We start from the raw sequence: 24,777 nt of genomic DNA on the forward strand, positions 1-24,777 counted from the left end.
ACAAGTTGAGGAAAGCAAAGCTGAACTGTAATTGCACATAAAACTGTAAAATTAACTTAGCTCACTCTACAAATGGTGGCTTTTTTAACCTGAAAGCTGGTAACAACAGAGTATTTTTCTCACAGAATGGTGTTTTAGAACAACTCTAATGAGAATTCAGATTTATCTTGATGTAACTGGGAGGCTGGCCACTTTATTCTGATATTAGAAGTCTCAGAATATTCATATAGGCACTATTATTATTTAGTTCATAAAGCTGAATATCTAAACTTAAAATTGCTTTCCTTTACTCCCTACCAAACCACCAGTTTAATAAGAACAATGCTGATACCCTGTTCTTAATTTCTGCCATGCTGGTCTCTTATTTCTATGACTGCCCTTGAGATGATCTCAAGCATGGCTGTTTAAGGATATCTAAAACATAGCCAAACTCTGACTCAGGTCTACGGGCAACAGACGGATGTAGCTTTGAAACGGAGTATTTCTGCACCAAGTTACACTTGATAACATACTAGTTAAATGTCATACCTATTGCACTTTAAATGGTGCAATACTATTTATTCCAGAAGTCAGTAGAAAAGAATATGTGAGAATATGTATAAAATATATATTTTCTAAGTATGAAAAATACTGTGGAATTTTAAAATCTGTGAAGATAAAACTATTGCTAAACATTAGTCTTTTTATGCTGATAATCATATCTGCGATTACCCTCCCATGGTGATAAAATTTCAAACTCGCTCTCAGTTAAATAAGCATGAAAAAAAGTAACTTGTCCACTTGGGAGGAATTTGTTTAGGGCAACCAGGAGAAGTGGCTGGTAGTTGTGACTGAGACTAAGAAGCCTCAAGTACAAAATCCTCTACGACGATATCACAACTTTCATTAAGACACCCAATCTTTTTTCTTGGTATTAAGTCTCTCATCTGTTGGATGTCTGAGTCTATGTTCTGACTTGCTTTGCTCTGCTCAGCTTCATTCCCTAAGAACTCCACTGCCCAAAAGATGAAAAATACTGGATTCTTATGGTACGTCAGGCACTTGTGAAATATGCTATACGTGCTGGAAAAATACAGATTTCTGCTTTCCATAACAGTTAATAATTGTACTCTATATTATAAAGAATTTTTCTATTGTGTGTCATAATTGGTATTTCCTATCATTTCTGCTGTCCTATCACTCTGATGAAAGACAAATATTTAACAGTCTTTAAAAGGGGCTGAAACTGGGACAGTGACCAAATGACTAAGATTCAACAAGGCACTTCTAAGTTAATACCACTAGTGTAAGAGAAGCAGAGCTGGCGTGACGAGCAAGTTCCTCCTCCCCTATGGGCACCCATTGCCATGGCCAGTTGGGGATGGACATGGGGTGTGTTAAATGAACAATGTAACCTGGCATTTGCAATACTGACAGTATTTAATAAGAGTAAACAGATGCATAAGGTTAGTAAATTTAAACAAACTTCTTGGCTCTTTAGAAAACTTTCTTTTTTGGGGGGGGGAGGTAGCTTAAGGATTATCATATCCATTCAGATAAAGGCAGACAGAAATGTGTTGTGCAGTGCAGTGAACTCAGGATATATGTTATTGTTGCTACTGGTTTTGCTCTCTCTGTTTTAACTTGGTAGAAGTGCCTGGAGCCAGGCCTGTTTACATATTTCCAACTATTTGGTATTGTTTTCTTTACCCAAGTGTTGTTCAGCAAAATTTGTGTGAGTTCATCTGTAAAACAGATGACTTCTTCTAACTGGTCTGTTAGGGGTGACTCAATCTTTTCCCTCTCTTCTGTACTTCTGTGCAGTTTCTGAACTCCTGCCTTAAATCACTGTCCTTCATGAGAAGCAACAATGGCATTTGATATGTAAACAGGGTTGAAGTGGTGTCTTTCTTCCCTTGTGTTTAGGCTGGACTGCTGGCAAAATAATTGTACTGCATTGTTTTGTTTGGAAAACTGGCAGGAGTCGGAAGGCAATAGCCAAATTTCAGAATAGTGGAAAAAATCTGGTACTTAGTAATTTTGCATCTACAGAAAATGTGTTAACTAGTGAAGGTGACTTCTTTCCTCTCCCCTTTTCACCAGATACTACTCTTCTTTTATCAAGTCACCTTTTTTTTTTTCCCCAGCTTAATAAGTCTCTGGAAATTGAAGTGAGTTCTTAAAGTTCTTTTTTTGTTATTATTTGCTGGAGTGAATGGGAGCCCTGAATTACTGTCAGCCCAACAAAGGACTAAACTGTTCACAAAACACGAAACCTGTCACACAGCTGAATCTCTAGCATTGTGGTGTAGGACTCGACAGTGTTTCCCACAGTATTCTCCTCAAGAAACTGGCTGCTCATGGCTTGGATGGGTGTACTCTTTGCGGGGTAAAAAAATGGCTGGATGGCCATAACCAGAGAGTGGTGATGAATGGAGTTAAATCCAGTTGGTGGCTGGTCACAAGTGGTGTTCCCCAGGGCTCGGTACTGGGTCCAGTTCTCTTTAATATCTTTATCAATTACCTGGATGAGGGGATCGAGTGCACCCTCAGTAAGTTTGCAGACAACACTAAGTTAGGTGGGAGTGTTGACCTGCTTGAGGGTAGGATGGCCCTACAGAAGGATCTGGACAGGCTGGATCAATGGGCTAAGGCCAATGGTGCGAGGTTCAGCAAGGCCAAGCAGCAGGTCCTGCACTTGGGTCACAACAACCCCATGCAATGCTACAGGCTTGGGGAAGAGTGGCTGGAAAGCTGCCTGGCAGAAAAGGACCTGGGGATGTTGGCAGACAGCAGGCTGAATATGAGCCAGCAGTGTGCCCAGGTGGCCAAGAAGGCCAACAGCATCCTGGCCTGTATCAGAAACAATGTGGCCAGCAGGACTAGGGAAGTGATTGTCCCCCTGTACTCAGCACTGGTGAGGCCCCACCTTGAATACTGTGTTCAGTTTTGGCCCTCTCACTACAAGAAAGACATAGAGGTGCTGGAGCATGTCCAGAGAAGGGCAATGAAGCTGGTGAGGGGTCTGGAGAACAAGTCTTATGAGGAGCAGCTGAGGGAACTGGGGTTGTTTAATCTGGAGAGAAGGAGGCTGAGGGGAGACCTTATCACTCTCTACAACTACCTGAAAGGAGGTTGTAGAGAGGCGGGGGTTGACCTCTTCTTGCTAGTAACAAGTGACAGGACAAGACGAAACAGCCTCAAGTTATCCCAGGGGAGGTTTAGGTTGAATATTATTAAAAAGTTCTTCACAGAAAGGGTTGGTAAACATTGGAACAGGCTGGCCAGGGAAGTGGTGGATTCACCATCTCTGGAGGTATTTAAAAGATGGGTAGACGTGGTGCTTAGGGACGTGGTCCAGTGGTGGTTTTGGCAGTGTTAGGTTCATGGTTGGACTTGATGATCTTAAAGGTCCCTTCCAGCCTAGACAGTTTTATGATTCTATGACTCTGTGGTCTCCAAAGTATCATTACTCTGCTGTTGCAGAAGCTCTGGTGAGTTTGCATTATCAACTACAACACTGATTTCCTGCAACTCAGCTACATTACTGCCTGTGTATGCAGCAACACTTCCAGGATATGGTCCACTAAGTGGTGAGGAAGCTTTTATACATTTTGGTACTTTCTCTTCTGCATATGTCCACTGACTTTCTCTTCCTGGCCGTTCTGTAATAAGAAACAGAGTATTCGACTACTACAATCTGCACAGTACAGTGCTTATAAGATACCTTTCTGTCTCCAGCAACTGCACCACTTGAGCATGCACTGACTTAACAAGAATGGAGAGGAAAAACACAAAAGCCATGTGTAAGCAGAACATTTATAATCAGCTAATGGCAGCAACTGCCACAGTGCTAAACCCCAGTAAAGTGAATGTCTGCTGAATCACATTGCTATTTTCATTGGCTGTGTTGAAAATAAACTACAATCACTTACTCTTGCAGAAAGACATAATGACATTGGAGTGTTAAGAATTAGCAAACTACCGATTTAGAGAGGAAAGCTGTTCATCTTCACTAAGAATTAAATTATTTGAGGAATCTGTAATGAAGAATGCTGCTAGATGTTACGGTCTCTCTGTATATATTACCACAAACTTAGACTTCTAGGCTTGTCTGCTTTCTTTTTTACTGGAAAAAAAAATTCCACAAAGTAGACAAAAGATCAAAATCAGGACACCATGGGATGGAACTGCATCTTTCTGAAAGGCATTCTCACATCAGCCATTTTACAGAGAAAAGGAAGAGACAAGCAAAAAGCATCAAAACTTTGCAGAAAACAAGAGGACTGATCCTGATGCCTCTGGGACACCCAAGAACATTTAAAGACATGTCCAAGAGCTCCCAAACAACCGTGATTTTTCCCAATCAAGCCATCATTTTCAAATCCAAGAACACTCTGTTGTAACCCACCGAGTTATTCAGACACTGATTACTTCCACTTTCAACTCCTCACACAAATTTCATCACAGATATAGGAGTATATAAAACCACTGGAATCCACGTAATCCAGTGGCACTTGATCTCACAGCACTACATCATATAGAGAAAGTAGCAAAGGCATATTTAGCTATCAAAACTTTTTACTAAAAGATTTGGTTAAAAATAATTTGTGAGTTTATGGTTTTATAGGGTGGCTACCTCAACCTTTTACTTCTCTTTTGCTGTTTAGCTGTAAACTGGGACATTTGGAACAGGGGAAGAGAGGGACATGCTGCTCTGAGCCTACTAGAGGGAAGAAGTGTTTTAAGTCACACAGTTTGTCACATGCAGAGGCAGGCCAGCTCTCTCTGGTGTATACTCCAGGGGAATATATAAAAGGTTCCATTATGAGGTTCAGTTATCATTCCTTAGTCTGTGATTTACCAGGTAGTGCTGACACAAAACATTTCTTGCTACTCCTAGCTCAACCCATTCACTCAACTTCCTCAGACCATGGTGAAAAATTCTCCTTTTCCCGCTGTTCTTAACATTTTTCTGGATTACTTCCAGAACTGCTTATGACGTAAGCATTTTAGCACTGCAATTAAAATCACTGTCACTGGTCCTAGATAGGACTCCTTTAGCCCCCTGAATTTATTTTTCTCCAACAGATTAAAACAGTCCATTAGGGGAAATTTCGTGTGCCAAACTGTCAGTCGGTTTCTGTGACTGTCACACACATCCTCCCACCACCCGCCCTTCCTAGCGGCTGCTAAATCACATTAACATGCTATAAGATCATCACTCTCAGATTTTTGTATTTCAGCAGCTGTTACTCTCTTCTTATTAGTGAGTCTGCAGAGAAAATCTTTCAGACAAAATGGAACCAAACCCTGTGGTTATTGTGACTGGAAGTATGCAGGACTGAAAGTGCCCGAGGGGGGCCTGCAGGTACGATGCAGAGCTCTTTCAGAAGAGACATTCGTTATTCAAAGTTGCTGCCCATGGAGGGAAAAAAAAAAAAAAAAAAAGCTGATCTCTACTCCGAAAATGCAATTGTCATTTTTTCCTATTTTTACAATCAAAATTAAGCACAGGACAGCGTGAGAGCCTCGTTCAGCCTCACATAATTTTCATCCCATCCCAATGCAGTCAGTTAACCCCGACATACACCTTCGAGCCGTGCAGCACAGTGCACTGTCAGAAGGTGTTGAGGGCAAGGTTTGTCACTGACCACTTTCCATACCAATAATGCAATCTTTGGTCAGCTCCTGCAACAGTTAATTCTTCGGAAGAGTTACATAAGCATAAAATGGGAACAACAAGTAGCACTGCTGTTGTATTATCCTGGAGATGAACAATGTTAGTGTGCCCCAGTGACGGGCCCATTGGACTGGCGGCTGGACCCTTTGTCTCTATGCTGCATTCCCTCACATTATACGACCCGAGGTGAGTGTCCTAAGCTGTCGGTGCCTTTTTTTTTTTGCTCAGCTGTAAAGTGAAGATAATGATACTTATTTGTCCCTGTGACTTCATTTACAATGATGCTTACCGAAGAGATGGTAAACACGATTACTACTGCATACTCTTTTATTCTGTTAAGAACACCTGAGCTTGCCAACCACTGACCAACTTGATTAGTAAATCTTCAGAACATTTTTATAGTACAAAATAAGCATGAAGGAATAAACGTTGTAGGCATAAGGAATAAACATTGTATTTTTTTAAATCTTAAATCATTGTGTTACAATTTCTGTGTTCTAAAAGAACTGCATCGTGGAGGATCTTACATGATATTTAAATCTTTCCCAACAAGTTGTGTGTTTCTTACAGCTTTCCCAGTAGGTCAATAACTTCCAGACCTTAAAATCCATTTAGCAAACATTTTCTCTAATGAAACAACCTCTCAGACTCGTCTGAGCATCTTTACTGTCTTCTTGCTACAACTACAATTGCAAATAGCAGCAGCCACCACTGCTATGCGCTGAAAAAAGCACAGGATGGAATGGTCTCTTTATCACTGTGTTGAGTTGAACAAAGACAAATTATCTGGTGATTAGGGGTTTGGAATATTAATTAAACATCAAGGCTCTCAAATTAGAATCCCAGATGTTTGATCATTATGGTAATTCCCTGTTAACAGCATTCCCTGAAAGGCCTGAGAAACATTCCTCTAATTCTCCCGTGGTGAAAGGTTGAGGACCCTTAGGCTATCGAGCGCTGAGCTCCTCTGCATCAATTATACAAGACATGGCCTTTTTAGCAAAATGGAGCCATCTTATTTAGTGAGCCTTCTGTTAAGGAAGCTCTCAAACAGCTGCCTGGGTAGATAAATGCTTTCCTTACTATCGCATGCCTTTCCAAAACAAAGCACACTGTTTCTTGCACAAGCCGCTTGCTCTGAACCAAGTCTCGGCAGCAAGTACCTTTTCAGGGAGGGGTAGCACCAGCAGCTGGGCCTGCTGCATCTCCAGGAAAGCTGCCCCACCAACAGCACTGTCCGTGTGTCTTGGGCTCCTGCTCTGGCCTGTCTAGGCATAGGAGTCAGACCATCTTCCTCAGCCCTCGCCCACCTCTGCCTGAACTGTCCCCACAACCACTGCTACCTGTGTAGCCTTATGCTGGAAAGGTGAGAATCTGGAATGAGTTCAAGTCATGCTCAGGAAATTATATGGATTGTCGCTAATTTCATTTCTATATTACTCACGCATCTCTACTACTACATTTTACAAAGACAACTTCTCCTGAGCCTGTGAACTAATCCGGGAACAATGTCTAGTGTTCGCGGAGCCCACTGACAAGAACGCAGATGGTTCTTTTAACAGCAGAAGTACTGTTTGACATAGTCAGCTCAGGAAGCGTTGTTTGGAGATGTATGCTAAGAGCCAGCCTGCTTACTACCATGGCACACTGCCCTCATACGTGTAACCTTCTCAGTGCACTCAGCTCTTTGCAGTTCGTCATAAATTACCTAGCTAGGAATAATGATAGCAATAACAAAACTCCTTTCACCTGGCAGTGATTTACCCCTGGTATTTTTTCCCCCGGTACGTGCTCCTGCTAACATACGAATAAACCACAACTCTAGACATATGCTCAGAGCAATCTAAAGACTTTTCATCAAGCAACAGAGTCAGAGAAGGTAACATGAGATCCAGACAGGATGGAACAAATTATCCGGGGTTCAAGGCCTCAGGTTATTCACTTACAAGCTTAGTCAAATTCAAGTGCAATCTGAAAGGAATTTCAAGAGGAAAGGGGATGTAGTTCAGTATTTTTCATTCTTCGCTAGGTGTTAATTTTGCACAGTCTGATTAAGGATTTTCAGCCTTTGCAGCGTGCAGCTTCAGAGCAGATATACTGCTGATCTGGACCAGTTGGGGAAGATTCCTTCTCCCATTATGTCACAAGGAACTTATGTGCTACCTCAGACAGTGCTCTATAGAGGGCTACGTTCACTTAGTGAAAACCTTTTTTCAAGCAGCCCTTAGTACCCACATATGGAGTAGGTGCCCACACATTGCTTGCAAAAAATGGAAAATAACTTTCACAAAACCAGTATAATCCTCCCACAGCTTTTATGAAAAAAACTTACTATCTGTGTACTAACAAAATATAAATCTGTACTCAAAAGTATTTGCACTATTCACAAGGTTCCTCTACATTCCAACCAGGCACCCTGAAGGTCTCTATGCCACGTTCCAGTCAACTGCAGATGCTGCTGCAAGTACTCTCTTTATGGGTCCAGTTTTCTATAAATCTCTTCTTTGGTCTCACAGACGTTTTGCAAAATGGATTCAACCACAATCACACAGAGCGGACATTGTTCATCAAGCTCTGGCCTCAACACTAGCTATTTCCACCTACCCACCAGTTTTCCCAATGTACATTCTACTGTAATTCCATAACGCTGTTCAGGAAATACTTAGACATACTTCATTAGTTAAATTGATGGAAGAAAAGAAGGGTAACCTAGAATATGGACAACTACGGTCTCAACAAAGTCCATGGAGTCTCGATCATTAACAGCTCTGTTTTTCACAGTCAAAAGCGTGCCCAGCTTTTCCTGGATCTTGCTGGGTCTCACATTAATATTGACTGTATAAACAGTTCTTAAATCTCTTGCTGCCAGAAGCTTTGTGTTTTTAATGGCTGTCAACAGCCTAATAAAACTGGGCTAAATCTATCAGTAATTTATAGAGCACTACAAAGCACTGGAAATGACGGGGAAATTATCTTTTTGATAGTACCGTACACCTCAAAAAAAAAACAAAAAACCCCAAACCAAAAAGCTGATGTACCAAAATCAAACTGGGTAGTTAGATATAACTGGAAATGGCAAAACTTCCAGGTATCAAGTTCTCCATTCTTCCACATTGAAGGACATTGCATGTAGGGCTGCTTGATTTCTGCAGGCTGTAGCTAAGTGGTCTTGGGCACCCTGATGGTCTGCTATTACTACCGATCATTGTAAATTAGCTGCTTTGTCCTTTTGACCAGTCAGTACTAGTCGGAGAATACCAAAAGAGGCAATCGATCCTATGAAGCTGCTCATGAAGAAGAGACAGTATTAGTTAAATCTCTTCCTCAGTTGCCCCTTCTACCTAACTCTCAAGTCATTGTCATAATAGATTATGGAAGCTTGCTTTTACTTAATATTAACCTAACGAGAATATTTATTCACAATTTAGCACTAGATGAGATTTTAGCACTGCTCAGCAGTGTTTTTTCTGTCTTGTCTGACACCTCTTTGAGAAAAAAAGATGCTGCTTTGGATGATGGAATAAAAGACAAGGCTGGCACTGGGTTCCAGGATACCATTCCCTGCAGGCAGTATCAGGTCATGTACAGCGAGACCAGTCCCAGCAGTGAAACACTATACTGAAATATTCCAGGTGTTTACTCGGAAACAACACAGACTATGGTCAAAATATTCCCAAATGCCATTCACTTAACCTGGATCAAGGTTATAAATTGTGTTCAACAATTATCACAAATCATTTCACTCAGATAACTGTAGCCCCAGACAACTTTCAGGTATGACTTATGATCTAAGATGCTTGATGCAGGTTTGGCCTTATTAACAATTAACTGGCAAATGAAGAGTCATTTAAATAATTGCCTACAGCATAGTCCCAAGAAGCCTGTAATTCTGAATTTTGTTCTATACAGTGGGGAACAAATAGCATTTCTAATAGCAAAGTACAATTTTTACATTTCTTAAGAAATGTGGCAGCACATACTGCTTTGAATTGTTGATTTTGGCATTTAAAGCAGGTGTCAGTGTCAGTTATGATTAAATGTGCAAGAATGCACATTTCTAAATCAGACATCTAAAGCTAAGCCAAGCAGCAAAGAGCCTTATTGACCAGGCTGTAAGATTTCCTCTCATCTCCTGACCACCTACCCTCCTGGGAGAGCAAAACAGGACCATCTAAACAAACATTAAGACATAAAATATATGAGTACGAGACAACTATGTATTTTTGTAGGTTGAAGGAAATTAAAAGATGAAAGTAGGGGAGATCTTAGGCAGTAACCTATGAAAACATTCCACCTTAATACAACGTACCTTCTACTGCTAATTCTTTCCATCTTTCTTTGTTTGCTTGAATGATCTTCATCAAGTTGTCCTTAAAGCTCATTAGGTCTACACTTGCTAGAGAATTTTCTGTGTGAGCCCCTCCATCACTTATACTTTTAAAACCGGGTCGTCTGTGTGCTTCAGCATTACTTACTGCTCCCAAACTGCTGTGGCTGCAGAAGGAAAAAAAAACTTAAATTGTGAACACAGTCAGGCAATTTTAATAATACTCAAAAAGTTAATTTGAATCATATTCCTTAGGACCTACAAGCAATCACTAACTGAAAATAATAATTTTCACCAAAGAATGCCTAAGATACAAGACAAGACATTTCTTCAACTCATATAGCTGTAACCTGGGACCAATTCTTACTGACCTTTTCCAGGGAATTCTTGAAAAAAATATGACAGCTGAAAATACATTACTTTTAAGATGGCTCTTGGAAGAATGTTTACCTAGCCTTTTGGGAGCATTTGGAGCATTTCTTAGCTGTGTTTTTGAACAGTGAATGGTATCTTTGGGGCTCACAGGAAAGACTGATTGTTATTCATTGACCCATTTAAAAAAAGCAAGACACAAAAGTATATGATGACAGGTAAGTTTAGCTTCAGCTGAAAATTCTCTTCAAGGTACATGCCTTCAAGTGTAGTCACAGCAGGATTTAGTAGAGTGGCTTTAAAATCTACATAAGAGCTACTGCAGCTACCTTACACATAAGGTAAGGTACAAGTCAAATTGATTATTCGTATGTGAATATGCAGGTACATGTGAAGGTGGGAAAAAAAGAAGAATGAACTCTTCTTTTTTTCTTAGGATTGAAAAATCAGACCTATTTCTGGCCTTGTACAGGTAATCATGTCATACTAGGTTTTGTTTACTCAATTATGCTCCATACTTTACCTTACTGGTACCAAAACCAGATATTAATATGCGTACAAATGGATGAACAAAGTGAATGGCGAGAACTGCACAGGAAGAGTTAACTGTAGTTTCCATATGCTCCAGAGATGTTGAATAGGATAGAGTGGCAAGAATAGGCTATAATTTTAATGTTTTCCAGGCACCGCAGTGGATGTCACACCATATACTCATGATGTCCACCCAGTAGTGTTTGTGCAATTCTGCTGGCTCAGAGATTTCCGTATCATGCTATAGGCTCTCCACTCTCTTTCTAAATGTAGCTCTTGATTCCATACTAAGAAAAAATCACTTTATCTTCCACCTTACACGAGGAAGCTTTGCTGGATCATAAGCCTTTGTTCGTGTACCAAACATCAACTGAAAATGAAGCCTGGAGCTACTGATCATTTGCAGCTGCTAATCATTCATTTGTGAAGAAGTGAGTAGGTAAACAAGTTTCTTATCAATAATGCCTCAGTTCAGCACTGTTCCCCAAAACTCTAAGGACACTGTCATAAATACCTACACCTATTACTTCTAGTAACCAAAACCCATGTAAACTCATGATCAGAAAAGACCTAGGTTCATCATTTTGCTATTAAAATGTAACTAATGCACAGCAAACAAAAAATTGCCCAGCATAGTTATCATATTAGTAGCCTCAGTCAAAACTCAAGTTACAGTTTTAAAATGAAAAAAAAAAATGTGGTAGCAGAGACAATATTTGTAAAAGCAGCATCTGATTATTGAACAGTGCTTTCAGCATGGAGGCACTCAGACAACATTGTCTGTCATAGCTAATTTGTTTTATAAACAACTTCTATCACAGTGCAAAAATCAAGAGCTTGATGTGCAAACCTCCCCCCCGCGTCTCACTTCTACTGTCTTTAGATCTCTCAAGTGGAATATAAGTGGAATCAATTTTGTCTCAAGTGTATATATCTAATGATACTAAAATGGAAAGGGGAAGAAGGAAAGTGACCTACAGCATAATAAAAAACAGAAAAAAAACCCTGAAACCACCTTCCCCACCTCCACTTCCAATTGTCTCTCAGGAAGCACAGAATGACTTTTGGTAATGTCAACTAAAATTATACTGAAAATGGCTTAAGATAAGGGAACTAGGAATTTCAATAATCTATTGTAAAGATTATAGCCAAAGGGAAAAAAAATTGTTATTAGACATACTGTAGAAAAACGAGTTTATATTTTATACATGTGTATTCTGCTCATTATTGTGTTTTTGCCTTTTTATATGCAGGACCATCCACAGTCAATGAATAGTATATTGCAAATACAATGTCGCACCACACGATGGCAATACAGTACAGCTAGTTATGTTACCTTCCGAACTCTTAAAGTAATTGAGGTAACTCCGAGAATGCCATTATTATGTTAGTTTATGTTAGTTCAATAACTAAGCAGTGTATTAATACCTGGGTGTCCCAAATGCAGGACTTTCAGATTTTGACGCTTCCTCTATAAGAGGCATAACAATTTTCTCCATTGAGTCCGTAAGAAGAGAAAATGTTGGTTCTACTATGAAATCAATGAAACCTAAAGAGGAAAAAGACAGAAAACCAGACTTTACATTATCACAGCTCTCAAATCTAGAAATAAATACTTGATATCGGGCTGATTTTCTGACTGTAGTCCCGATTCAATATACTAGATACCACTAGTATAACCTTGAGGAAAAAAGCACAACTAAAACGAAAACCACCTGAAGCTGTACAGACATAACTAGACATTAATAATTATAGCTTTTCATGCCTTTTCCTGGTTAATTTTATGCACTGCAGAACACACCTACCATTTGAAATGAGTATTAATTATTGAATAGAAGGGAAGCTACTGTTGAGCCAAGGGGCTAGAAGTCATACTGTCTCTTTTACCGTTCAGATCTTCTTGCCAAGGAGTTAATATTTCAAACTGCTGTTTATTATTCTGTGGAGGTAAAGTGTTATTTCACAGTGTGTAGGAGTGTTCTGTCAAATCAGTGAAGAGAACAAGTAATATCCTTAGGAGACAGCATTCATCCCACAGTTCTGAGATGTCAGCTCTGAACAATGTCTTTTACATTTTAAAGTGCTCATCAAGGTATGGAATGACACAGTGAGAGAATGAAGCATTATTCTCTGCTGAGCACTTAACAGAAAAAAAAAATAATAATGCTAACACATGAGCTAGCAATGGATTTCCAGATGTCTTCATACTCCAACCATGCAACACAGCACAAAGGTGAGCAACAGTGCTTCAGCCTAGGATCCAGCTTCCCTCCTGCAGTAGGTACGACACTCAAGCGCGTTGCATTTCAAGCCCCAGTGAAATGCAATAAAGGACGTTTTGAGTGACAAGATCAGGCAGGATGTCAAGCTTCAGTTCAAGGATAAGACACTGTCACCTATAGAATCTCTCCCTGAGTAGTGTTCACTCACGTAAAAGGTACAGCGGTTGGTAGGTCATACTGCTTTACTCAGTATGCTTCTGGGGTATCTCCCTGTAACTAGCCCATGATCTTTACCAATTTTTATTTCCTTATTATTGCTGATGGAAATGGGGATAGAGGGAGTCAAGACCCGCATTTTTGAAAACAGCCATTGTTCTGAAATTTGGCCACTGTTGACCAAAATGCAATTAGTACTGACCGGAACAGAACGCAGTGGTCCTTGTCAACCCAAGGAGGTTTGACCCTGTGTAGTTTGACCCAGCTAGACTGACAGTCTTAACTGCTCTCCAGAGATCTGATGTATGAATTAGCTTTAAATTGACATGCATCTACAGAACAGTACCAGGCTTTCAGACTGTAGTAGAGACAGATCTGCGAGTGCTTGAGCAAGAGTCAATCTGTCTCAGGACACGATCTACCAAACTCTAAAGCATTTACAGTAAAAGTTGGGCTCATGTCCAGTACTTTGGTTAATCCCTCTCCTAACCCTCCTTGGCATCAGGTATGTGGAAATAACTTTATGTTCTTTTGAGACCAGTGCATTTCTGCTGTAAGAGTATATGAGTTTGGTAAACAGATAGGTGCAAAGAAATACCTTCTGTATGATGGCATTTGGAACGTTTACAATTCAAAATGAGTTTAAGAAATGTCCACATGAATTTACATGCTCCTACACATACGAGAAAAAGAAAAACAGAACTTGGCATTACCTATTTGGGACTGAGCTACCAAAGTAGACTTGCGGTCACAGAGTGGGGAAAACTGAAGCCCTAAAGCAGCCTCCTTGTCGCCCTGCAGACAACAAAGTTCAATATTATAAGCACGTATTTGATAGAGGGTCAGAGAGACAAAGGAATCTGAACAGGTTTGGTATTTACTCAACAGATTACTTTATTCACGTATACTCCTAAGTAAAAACAAGCCACAGGCAAAAAACCTCTCACTATTTATCTTTACATTTCCAGGAAAAGTAAAAGTAAAAATTCTAACTTACATTCAGTAATTTTTACAAAAAGGAAGTTATTGCAAGCAAGTTCTCCTCAAGAGCAAGACATCTACTAATGAGAGTTAACATATATGAAGTCCTTCAATATTCACAGTTTAGCCCTGCTGATCCCAGATATAATGCAACTGGAGATATTTAGACATTTTTGTAATAGTATGCCAAATGCTAAGTGTTTCCTTCTATTACATTGGCTTATCCAACGTGTAAAATGTCTTCAATGGGTTTACACAGATCAAGGGCATGATCTGAACTGAACTCATTTGCAGTAGCAGGCATGTCTCTGCTGCTGAAGCCATAAAAAAGCACATGCTCAATTGCTTTACTCAGATGACTTGTGCAAACCTAATTCTGAAACTATTTCAGTGCTTAACACATGAAAGGAGTATTTTTTGTTGCAACAGTCTTAACAGACAGGGGGGTATTATCTCCGTTTGCAGCATGGTAGACCAAGTGACTTGCAAAAGCTCAAAAAGCAAGTCTAATGGTGCAAAAAATCCTGAAGAGACATCTTTCAAAGGAGGCTATAATTTGCGTGGCTGGACAAACCTGGCCCCAGGAGCACTGACGTTCTAGACATAGGAAAACTTAGTCTTTCAAGCAAAATGGCTCTACGTATTACATTAGTCATGGAGAGCGCTGTTTCATGTTCATTCAGTGGGGAGCGATACCTGAACATACCATTTTTCCAGAAACCTCATCAGAAGCTGATGGATGAAGGGGGCAGTATCAACCTTCCTTAGGCTTTTTATCACATATCATTGAACTAGATTTGGGAAAAGTTTAGAACTATAATACCCATAAAACCACTTCAAAGAACACATGAACACTTACTACTAGGAGCGGTGCTACTGGTGTGTCCATATAAATGCAGGAGCCATATTGTGATATAACATAAACTGGGGTAGTTCTAACAATTTCAGCCATTGTTGAATAGAGGATTTCTAAAGCAATATTAATTTTGTAAAAAAGAGAAAATTCCACACTAGCAAAGAATAAGTTCGCATTTTTTTTAATGTTTTCAGGTAGCTCGTTACCCTAATTATGAATTACTTTGCAATTAATATAATACCTAATTAATACTTAAATGTCATATAAATCTAAGTCTATTGTAAACTGTAATAATGGACACTACATTGATATTTAAATTGATCATTAGAATTTAAGGAGATTTAAATTTAAAAAAATCAAAAAACACTGGACAAATTCTCTTTTTCTGCTTTTGGATCGATTCAGAATGAGAGCAGAATGCTATACGAACTGTGATACTTCTTTGACTGACTTGAACTATGTATTTCTTTATTTTGAAGGTTTTGAGATGGGTGGGTGTATTTCTATTTTAAACAAGTAGCTCGTATTTTTCCTTGGCATTATAACACACTTTCTGTAGTTGCTGCTTTTAAACTTAAAGCGTTGTTTGGCTTTTTCCCTGAAGTTAACACTGGCACATATTTTAACTGTTATCCGCAGTTAACAAAGTTTTTTGTCTAGGTGAATGTTCATTTTTTTGCTGGTGCTCACTACTTTGAAAGCTGCCTGTTAAAGCATTGGGGTTTTGCATCAGCAGTTTCAGGATCTGCTGCTTTTTCCTTTAAGGCAGTAGAAGTAGTTGAATTACTATTTTTAAAGAAGAGGAGGAATTAGTGGGGTTTGTATACATTTGGACTACTTCATCTTGGCTGACGTAGATTTGGAAATCCTAGAGATTTCCACCACACATGCTCAGATCAACAGAACAGAGGATGCACAACCAAGCTAGTGCATCGAGGAAGCAGGAGACCAACTGTGTCTGCACTGCTTCGTGCATTCATATATGTACAGTGACTTCATCTCTCATTAAATATGTTGGAACCACTCCACACATACGGTTCTTAGTAGTACATATATATAGGGATTCAGTTCCTTGCACACTCCTCTACAGCCCGAAAGACTTCCACAACTTATACTGCTCAATTGCAGAAATACACATATGATGATTTGATTCCATTGTTAAATGCCTTCTCAAGTCTTTGAGCAGCTTATTTGGGATCCAGTTACTTCTTCTAATGAAAGGACAAAGGAATAACTAAAACATTAGCTGATCCTGTGCAGTCAACGACCAGTGTGGTACTGTTTACTGCTAAAGCTACATCCACTTGACTGGACACATTGCCTCACTGTCCCATGGGCTCTGTCTAGTCTGTCTCTCTGCGTCTAAAATGTTTTTACAGTTGGTCATTTCTGACCTTTGCAAGTAATGTATATCTGGGGTAATCTGTTCCTCCTTTTCCCTCTCAAGTTCAAAATCCATTTCATTTCCATTTACAGTAGCAGACAGAAACTCATGACTCTACTCAGTATTTCCACAAAACAGTCCGTTCAATATTTAGATTAAGGCACAAGCACTCCAGTCTGTCTCTCCAGTGCAAAGCCCAGAGTCAAGGATGTCCTGATGCTCCCTACTGTGAATTTGTACAAAGAATCTCTAGGAACCGAGGAAGAACATTCTAGGGCAGATGAGCCTAACAACCTCATGCTTTAACATACTGACTTTTTTATTCGCTGACCCCTTTTTCCAGTGTGACCCAACTGATCCCACCTGGACTATTGTGTCCAGCTCTGGAGCCCTCAACATCAGAAGGACGTGGCCCTGTTGGAGCAGGTCCAGAGGAGGGCCATGAAGATGATCAGAGGGCTGGAGTACCTTTCCTATGAAGACAGGCTGAGAAAGTTGGGGTTGTTCAGCCTGGAGAAGAGAAGATTCCAGGGAGACCTTATAGCAGCCTTCCAGTATCTGAAGGGGGCCTACAAGAAAGCTGGAGAGGGACATTTTTACAAGGGCATGTAGTGATAGGACAAGGGGTAATGGCTTCAAAATGGAAGAGGATAGATTTAGACTAGATATTAGGAAGAAATTTTTCACTATGAGGGTGGTGAGGTACTGTAACAAATTGCCCAGGGAAGTTGTGGAAGTTCCATCCCTGGAGGTGTTCAAGGCCAGGCTGGATAGGGCTTTGAGCAACCTGGTCTAGTGGGAGGTGTCCCTGTCCACGGCAGGGGGGGTGGAACTAGGTGATCTTTAAAGTCCCTTCCAACCTAAACCATTCTATGATTCTATGATTTGAAAATGTCAGCGTATAGCAAAATAATGACAATCAAGATGAGCAAGACATACACTGTTCCATTACCTGTATTAACCATTTTTAAAACCTGTGTGTAACTGTAGAAATTGTGTAATACCTAAACTGGATTTTGGTCATCAATTGTACTTCAGTAACTGTTATGTTAAAAATGTGCATCATCACAAATATTCATTACAGGGAGAGTATACCCCCTTTGGAGAAATGTTTTTTTCACCTGCTGAGGTGAGTAAAAAAATGGCAGCAGTTACAACACCACCTACTGGGCTTCTCTTTGAATTCCGTATCTCACAGAAATTAAAAGACTTACACAAAGGTGTGTCTTCAATTTTGTTTTAGGATATATGGCCACAGCGTTAACAGGATGATACCATCTAACTTCTGTTTTTGGATCGGGCTGTTATGAAAGCAAAACCTTCAGATCTATGTGACATATGCATAGTAAGCGTTGGCAAAGAAAAGAAACAGGAGGGCTTTCTGAAATGTGAAATGGAGACAATTTTTTGCCTTCTTTGCTGAACATGAGTTCTTCCTATTTTCAAGTCCCTCATCCTACCCTGCTGGTGCTTCTTTTTAACTCAAAGCATATATAAATCTCTGTCTACAGAATGAAAACAGCTTGACAAGTTATATTATTATTGAAAGAAAAAAAATGCTACAACACTCAGAATCCTGATATCAGCTGAAATAGATACAGAGCTATAACAATTTCATCTTATTCACACACATAAAAGTTGAATTAATGTCAGTGGTATGTATGAAGAGTAAGGAATATATACTACTGACTTTGCTTGTCAATCACAACCAACAGGATCGTTCCTGGTAGACTTATGAAAAGATTTAATTGTGTAACCACTGCTTCTTGAACTAGACTTATTAAAAGACTTTAAAAATGGCACCTGTCGAAAAAATTCTTCCATCAGGGCCATGGTCCACCGGTAGTGCAGTTCCCAGGATTTTGCTGGATGGCTTATGTCTGCTGCATGTAGAATCAAAGACATGGCTTTGGCTTTGTCTACCCTGTCAATTCAAGGACATGCTCCAATTATCTCAAAACAAAAGCAACTATTTAAATTCTTTTCTTGTACATGAGCTCAATGAAATACTACAGATAATGAACAGAATGGAAAATAACCTACCCCTCTGTCTGCTGTAGAGTATGTCGCATCGTTTTAATTTGTTGAAAATGACCCGACATATCTGTAGACAAGACCATCTCAATGACCAAGCTACGCAACTCCCTAAGAATAATTAAAAGCAAAATGACTGATTACAATTCATTTATTCCATATATGATACATTTGTTTAAGCAGTACTTGTTAATTTATAACTTTCTAAACAACGTCACGGGTTTTATTACGTTTTTAAAAGCATTTAAAGAAATGATTAACAACCTGAATGTTGTATCCTAAAGGGATTCTGTGAAAGCAATGTACTTCATAAAACACACTCTGCAATCGTTATTTCAGTCACACTGTTTTGTAATTCCTCTTTTCTAGTGTATAAACTAAAAATACATGCAGTTCTGTCACCCATATTAAGTCTTTCTTTATTTCTCCAGCAGTAGAGTGTTCAAAAAGCCAGTTGGTCTCTGGGCTTACCGCCACACAATAGCAAATATTTTTGTCTCTTATTACCACCCTTATATTAGTGCAGAGCAGGCATAACACTAAACCTAGGAAGAAGGCTGTGGAAACACTCAGAAGAGCAAGAACTATTATATCTGAAACACTATCAATGTTATACCAATTATGTACATTACAATAAACTACCCTTCATCTCAAAAATACCTTAATCCCTATTTCATGAATCAGAACAAGTTTGGGATTTATAATTTATCTATATTTTGGTATTATGGTCAGAGATGTTGGTTTGTCCATCAGCTTTCTATTAAATGAATACGAAAATAGTAAAACATGAATCATGTAAGAAAGTGTATTAATTCTCATTGCATATGAAAGTACATTAATTTTGTCAACAATAATTACTGATTTGGAAAATTCTGTTCCCTTGATGTAGAAGGATTTTATACGGACCGTGTAGGAGTCTACTGGGTCTTTATTTACATGCTTTTTAAATGGTCTAGGAGGATTTATGTGCACGTATTGCTTATATGTATATCAGGGACAATTCACCACATAAAATCTTCAATCATGTAGCATATATCTTCATGAGCACACCCCCAATCAATTACAACAGTAGATTCCTACTTTAGTCATCCTCACTGATCTTTCATATTGTATTAATACCTTTGACTTAATAATGCAGTTTTTTCAAACGATTATGTTTTAAAGAATTAAACTGCAGTTTTCTTTACAGCTGCTGGAATAGTTTGTTATAAAAACTATCAAGACCGAGCCAAATTAATTGCATATTTAAGCTGATACTCCTCATTGATTTTTGTGTATTTATTCCTGATTTGCTTTGATGTAACTTGATAAAGTCTCAGCCCTCTCACTTCTACTCAATAATATGCAGCCATAGCAACTTGTGTTTAGAAAATGCCTTACCTTATCTGACCTCATAATAAGATACTAATTAATTTGCATCCCAACTGTTCCTCCTCTGCATTGCTTTGAAACTGTACCCTTCAAACACAGCCAAACCCATTGAAAAAAAAAAAAAAAACAAACACCCAAACCAGAACAGCTATCATGGCATGAAAACTGAGGGCTCTGCATTCTTAAACCCCATTGTTCATAAGACTGAAATAACTATCACTACCCCTGTCTACAGGAGATTTTCCTAGGAACTTTCCATGTCTGAACTTTTCAGACTAATCAGAAATCACCCCTACTACACAAGACACGCAGAGAAGTGAATGCTGCTTCCAGTTTACACTGCCATGGCAGCAGACAAACCCTAATTCTTACCTCTGTCATCTGAATAAGGATCAAACAATGTAGCACTGTCCTCATACACTTCTGAAGATTTCACGCCACTAAAAAGCTGGTTAACAGCAAAGGAGAGGCTCTCCACCTACAGTCTGCAGTTGTTTCCTGCCTGTGCCCCCATCCATCATCAATAGAGGGATGTAAAATTGAGAAATGAGTGAAATAGAGCTCTACGAGACCTACGAATGCTCAGTCTACTACCACTGCACAGAAAATTACTCTTGAACTTAAATCGTTCCCAAATGGTGTCACAGTGAAAAAAAAATCATCTCAATTTCCATATTGAAGGAGACTTCAGCCAGTCTCGTAGGTAACTCCCAGAGAGAAATCTCTGCCCACTTCATTAAGCATTCATCGGGATAATACAGTTAGCATTGCTCATGCTACCACGGTGAAAAGATACGCAGGTGTTGTCATCTTTAGTTCTATGACGGGAAGTGGCAACAGTATTCGTGTATGGCGCATAGCATGTTTCTGGGGCCCCCAGTTGGAAGATTACTGGTTTTGAGTATACAATCTCAATTTCTCTTAAGTAAACCGTCATGTCCTGTACTGTCATCCTTTCTTAACCCTCCTATATCCATATGTCCTACGGATAGGATACTGTAAAAAAATAGATGCAAGACGATGTGAAAAAATGACATGAATAATGCTGTAATAAACAAGAGACAGGGAGTGGCACATGAATTTCTTGGAAAAGTAGTTAACTGATAAACAGAAACCAGCTTTACCCAGATTTGTCCATGACAAAGACATTTAGTCAGCTGAAAACTAACGAAAAAATGCAGGAACAGGCTAAGATGAGCAAAAGCAAGTTGGGAACTGAAGATTTAAGGTTTATCTTGCAAGTTACAGCCATCCTGCTTTCCTCAGACAGAAGACTCCCAAGGGAATTTGTGAAAGAAAAGCTGTTCATTATGCATTGTACATAACGAATATTATTTTGTTAGTTTTTTTATATAATCGGGCAATATAACATTGTATGCCTTATGACTGGAATGCTTTGAGACACTAATACCGCCTGATTGTTGACGTAACACATGGGGTGCTAGAACACCAGGAGCCTGCTAAATCAAAGGAGAAAGAGGGACAAAAAGGGATCTCTCTTTAGTTATTTAGGGGTGCAAAGTGAGAGAAACAGGACAATATGGAAGACTGGAATGTACTTTCAGAGTTGAGAAAATAGTGAGAAATGACTATGAATGTCACAGGCGTTCTCCACAAAGGGCATCCTCATCAGGATGCTGGCAGTGTTTCCCTGCTCAGACCCAAACCCTATGTTTTAAACTTAATTGAAGCTGACAGTTTATTAGTGCATTTATCTTCTTAACGTTAACAAGTAGAAAAGAAAAGGTAATACTATAGAGTCATTCTCAGTCATTTTGCTTCATCTTGCTGAAATAATTAGCAGAACCGCAGTTTAAATAGGCAAGGGTATTAAACTTTAAAAAAATGAAATCGCTGCAACTCAAGAAAATAGATCTGACAGCAGTCAAGAAATTAATCAGTGCCAAGAAGTACATTAAAAAGTTGAACAAATTATCATTTCAATTTACTGCCAATTAGATTCAGTGCAAACTTCAAAACCGTTAGTCTAATAGCATGAATTTCAGTACAGATCCAAGAAGTTCACTCTAGTAATAATTAGAAAATTGAAGAGTCTCTTTTAAGTGGCTAACAGATCTGTCATTGCATCACTGAACAACTGTATCTGATGACAGGGTAAAGGGTATTTTTGGATACTAGAAACGAATACCAGGAAACCATCATTTCCATGACTGACCCTCTAAATTAAGTATCAGACTTTAACAGGTTGTGTAGGTTCTCAGACTGGCACTTTGGAAGTTACCATTTTTTTTTTGTACCATTACAGACTGTAATTGCCCAGCTAAGTGACAAAACATGGAACTGAGTGTCCTCTTTTAAGTTGCTTGAGCTTATTAGTCAGTTCATACATCTCTTCTAAGTTATACTGAATAGCCCCAACAAGAGACCACAAATTCTACTTTCTCTGGGTGCCAGATCCCACCAACTTCAAACTGGTTGCGTATAATAGTGGACTGGATCTGTGCTGCCACTGTATACAAACAAAATTTGCAAAACGATAATAAAATCTTCCAGGAAATCCAAATTGGGTTACAGCGAAAGAAGATCAAAAAGCAAGTGCAAACACACCTCAAAGACTGAGCAACTTCTGAAGGAACATGGTAGTTTATCACAGGTTCAAAAACCATGGAGAAATCAAATACAACGGAAGTTAGAGCAAAGGGTCCATAATATAAAGAAAAAGAACTGTGGTAAGACCAGACCGAGCAATCTATGCAGAGAAGAATGTACTTCAGAAATGTGAAGACAATCTATTACATTCCTCCCTTTATTCTGCTGCAGTCCACCAAAGCAATATGTATAAACACCACACACCTGGAAACCATAGGCTCCTCCTTCCATTGGGGAATATTTTCTTTCACAGGAGTTTCCATCCTATCACTCTTTTCCCCAGTGACATAACAAAAGGGAACAACTGGGATGCACTTTACTAGCTGGCAGCCAGATTTCTGTCAGCTGGAGCAACTGCGTGTTGCTGCAAGGATTCCCAAACTATACTCATTTATGGTGGTCTCCAGCGATGAAGGAGCCAAGAAAGGGGAAGCACATAAATGCCTTCAAGCCATCTTTGATCCAGTTCTGAACTGAAATTCAACTGAAGAAGATCTGCCCCTTTCTACCTGGAAGTATTCTCTGGCAGGACACAATATGAAACAACACTTCAAAAAACCATACTCAAGGCAACAAATCTGAAGATTTGAAAATCATTACCTCTCTACAATGATGGTTTTAAAAGAGAGAATAGCAGCCTCTGATGGCTGTCTACTGGCATAGTCACTTTCTCCACACTCAATAGCTAGGACAAGCAAAAATAGAGTCAGAGAAACTTATCAGTCCCAAAACTGTCAGGCCCAAAACAGTTGCAAGCAGAGCAAGGCTGATTCATGTTGGCAATGGGAATCTAGGTGTATATTACAACTATTGCTGAAGTTTACAGTTTACTTCCAGAGATCTTTCTCCAGAACTAAATTTACAACACAAACTTTATGATAACTAAATCCAAATGAGTATCCTCTGAGAAGAAATCTTTTATAAGAATGAAAAACCGCATGCTTCCTGTCTTACTTTGTATCAAATAACAAATTAAAAATACTTTAATATTAAGTGTTTTGGAGTAGCTACAGAACAATAATGAATTGAAAACCAAAAGGGTCAGCAGACTTACATTCAATAAACACTTTAGGGGTGTTCTGATCACGTAGATAAGTAAAATCATGTAAATTTACCAAGTAAAACAGTCCTTCATCTGCAAATATACACCACACCAAAATTTGATCTGACAGTCACGTATTGCTTCATAAAAGTATAGTTTTGTGGAAATATAAATAAAGCAGAGTATAGCTTTGTTACTCATGGTGGCATCATCCACAGTGGGAGACTTCTCTGGAAGCAGAACATCTCTCACAGTCCACCTATTTAAAAGTTATTTTTAGGATCTCTGAATAATAGCTATGTTTACAGAAACACACAGAAGACATATTTTAAGTGCTATATGTATCCATCAAAGATACACAAAGATCACATGTCCTTTCAAATAATGGAGAAAGTCTTATCTCTAACACTTTTTTTTTTGGTTTTACAGGTCTTAGCATTTGTGACATATCAATTATGATCCTGACTCTCAGCTGGTCGAATTTTCTTCAGGAATTACGCTAAAATTAAGAAGAAGAAGAAAAGAGAGATTTCTGTAGTGCTTTACTTGATTATTTTTGGACTCTCTAGCTAATTCATTTTTTAATGCTTAACCAACACGTGATTGTGCTGTGCTATGTTACACAGCAGAAATCCCAGAGGCATTAGTGCTCAGAGTGTGACTCTGCACCAAGATTTTAACCCAGTTAGACGAAGGTAACCTAGCTGACGAGGGACAGCACTGTAAGTTTTCCTGGCCAGCTATCTCACCTGAGACACTGGCCACACAGTCCAACACTGTGCCTCATAAATGCCCAACCTCACTTGGAAAATTATATGGAGTCTCCCAAACAGTACTTCTTTGCACTACAGCAGCCTTCCCTAAGCTCTAAATATCCATTACTCCTTCCAGTGCCAAAGTTTCTTCCTGTAATTTGAGCTCTTAAAATAGACTCCACATGGAAGGCCTGGCGTTTTTTATTTTTTTTAACTACTGGAATTAAGTTTGAATATCACAGTAAGTCTTACCTCCAGTCATCTTTGGTTAAATTTGCCAGGATGTTCATCTCTTCTTCTTGCATGAGTCTATACGCAGCACTTACATGATGATTTTCAAGAACAGAACGATCATTGTACAATATTGCAACATCTGACCTAGTGTTAAAAAAAATGAGGCAGAATTTGCAATAG

General features: G+C 39.1%; 1 protein-coding gene across 1 annotated transcript in view; it reads right to left on the reverse strand.

Annotated features, from left to right (window-relative positions):
• The window catches only part of PDE1A (phosphodiesterase 1A), a 47,414-nt gene that overhangs the window by 11,066 nt on the left and 11,571 nt on the right, over positions 1 to 24,777 (reverse strand). The window contains exons 6-11 of the mRNA XM_082484558.1: positions 24,616 to 24,741; positions 18,595 to 18,696; positions 18,355 to 18,475; positions 14,044 to 14,125; positions 12,321 to 12,441; positions 9,972 to 10,156 (exon numbers count right to left, since the gene is read on the reverse strand). Coding sequence (XP_082340684.1) covers positions 9,972 to 10,156; positions 12,321 to 12,441; positions 14,044 to 14,125; positions 18,355 to 18,475; positions 18,595 to 18,696; positions 24,616 to 24,741 — 737 coding nt within the window. The remainder of the gene's footprint in view (positions 1 to 9,971; positions 10,157 to 12,320; positions 12,442 to 14,043; positions 14,126 to 18,354; positions 18,476 to 18,594; positions 18,697 to 24,615; positions 24,742 to 24,777) is intronic.

Source organism: Vanellus vanellus, assembly GCF_965231255.1.
Source record: "Vanellus vanellus genome assembly, chromosome: 5".
In the NCBI taxonomy this organism is placed as follows: domain Eukaryota; kingdom Metazoa; phylum Chordata; class Aves; order Charadriiformes; family Charadriidae; genus Vanellus; species Vanellus vanellus.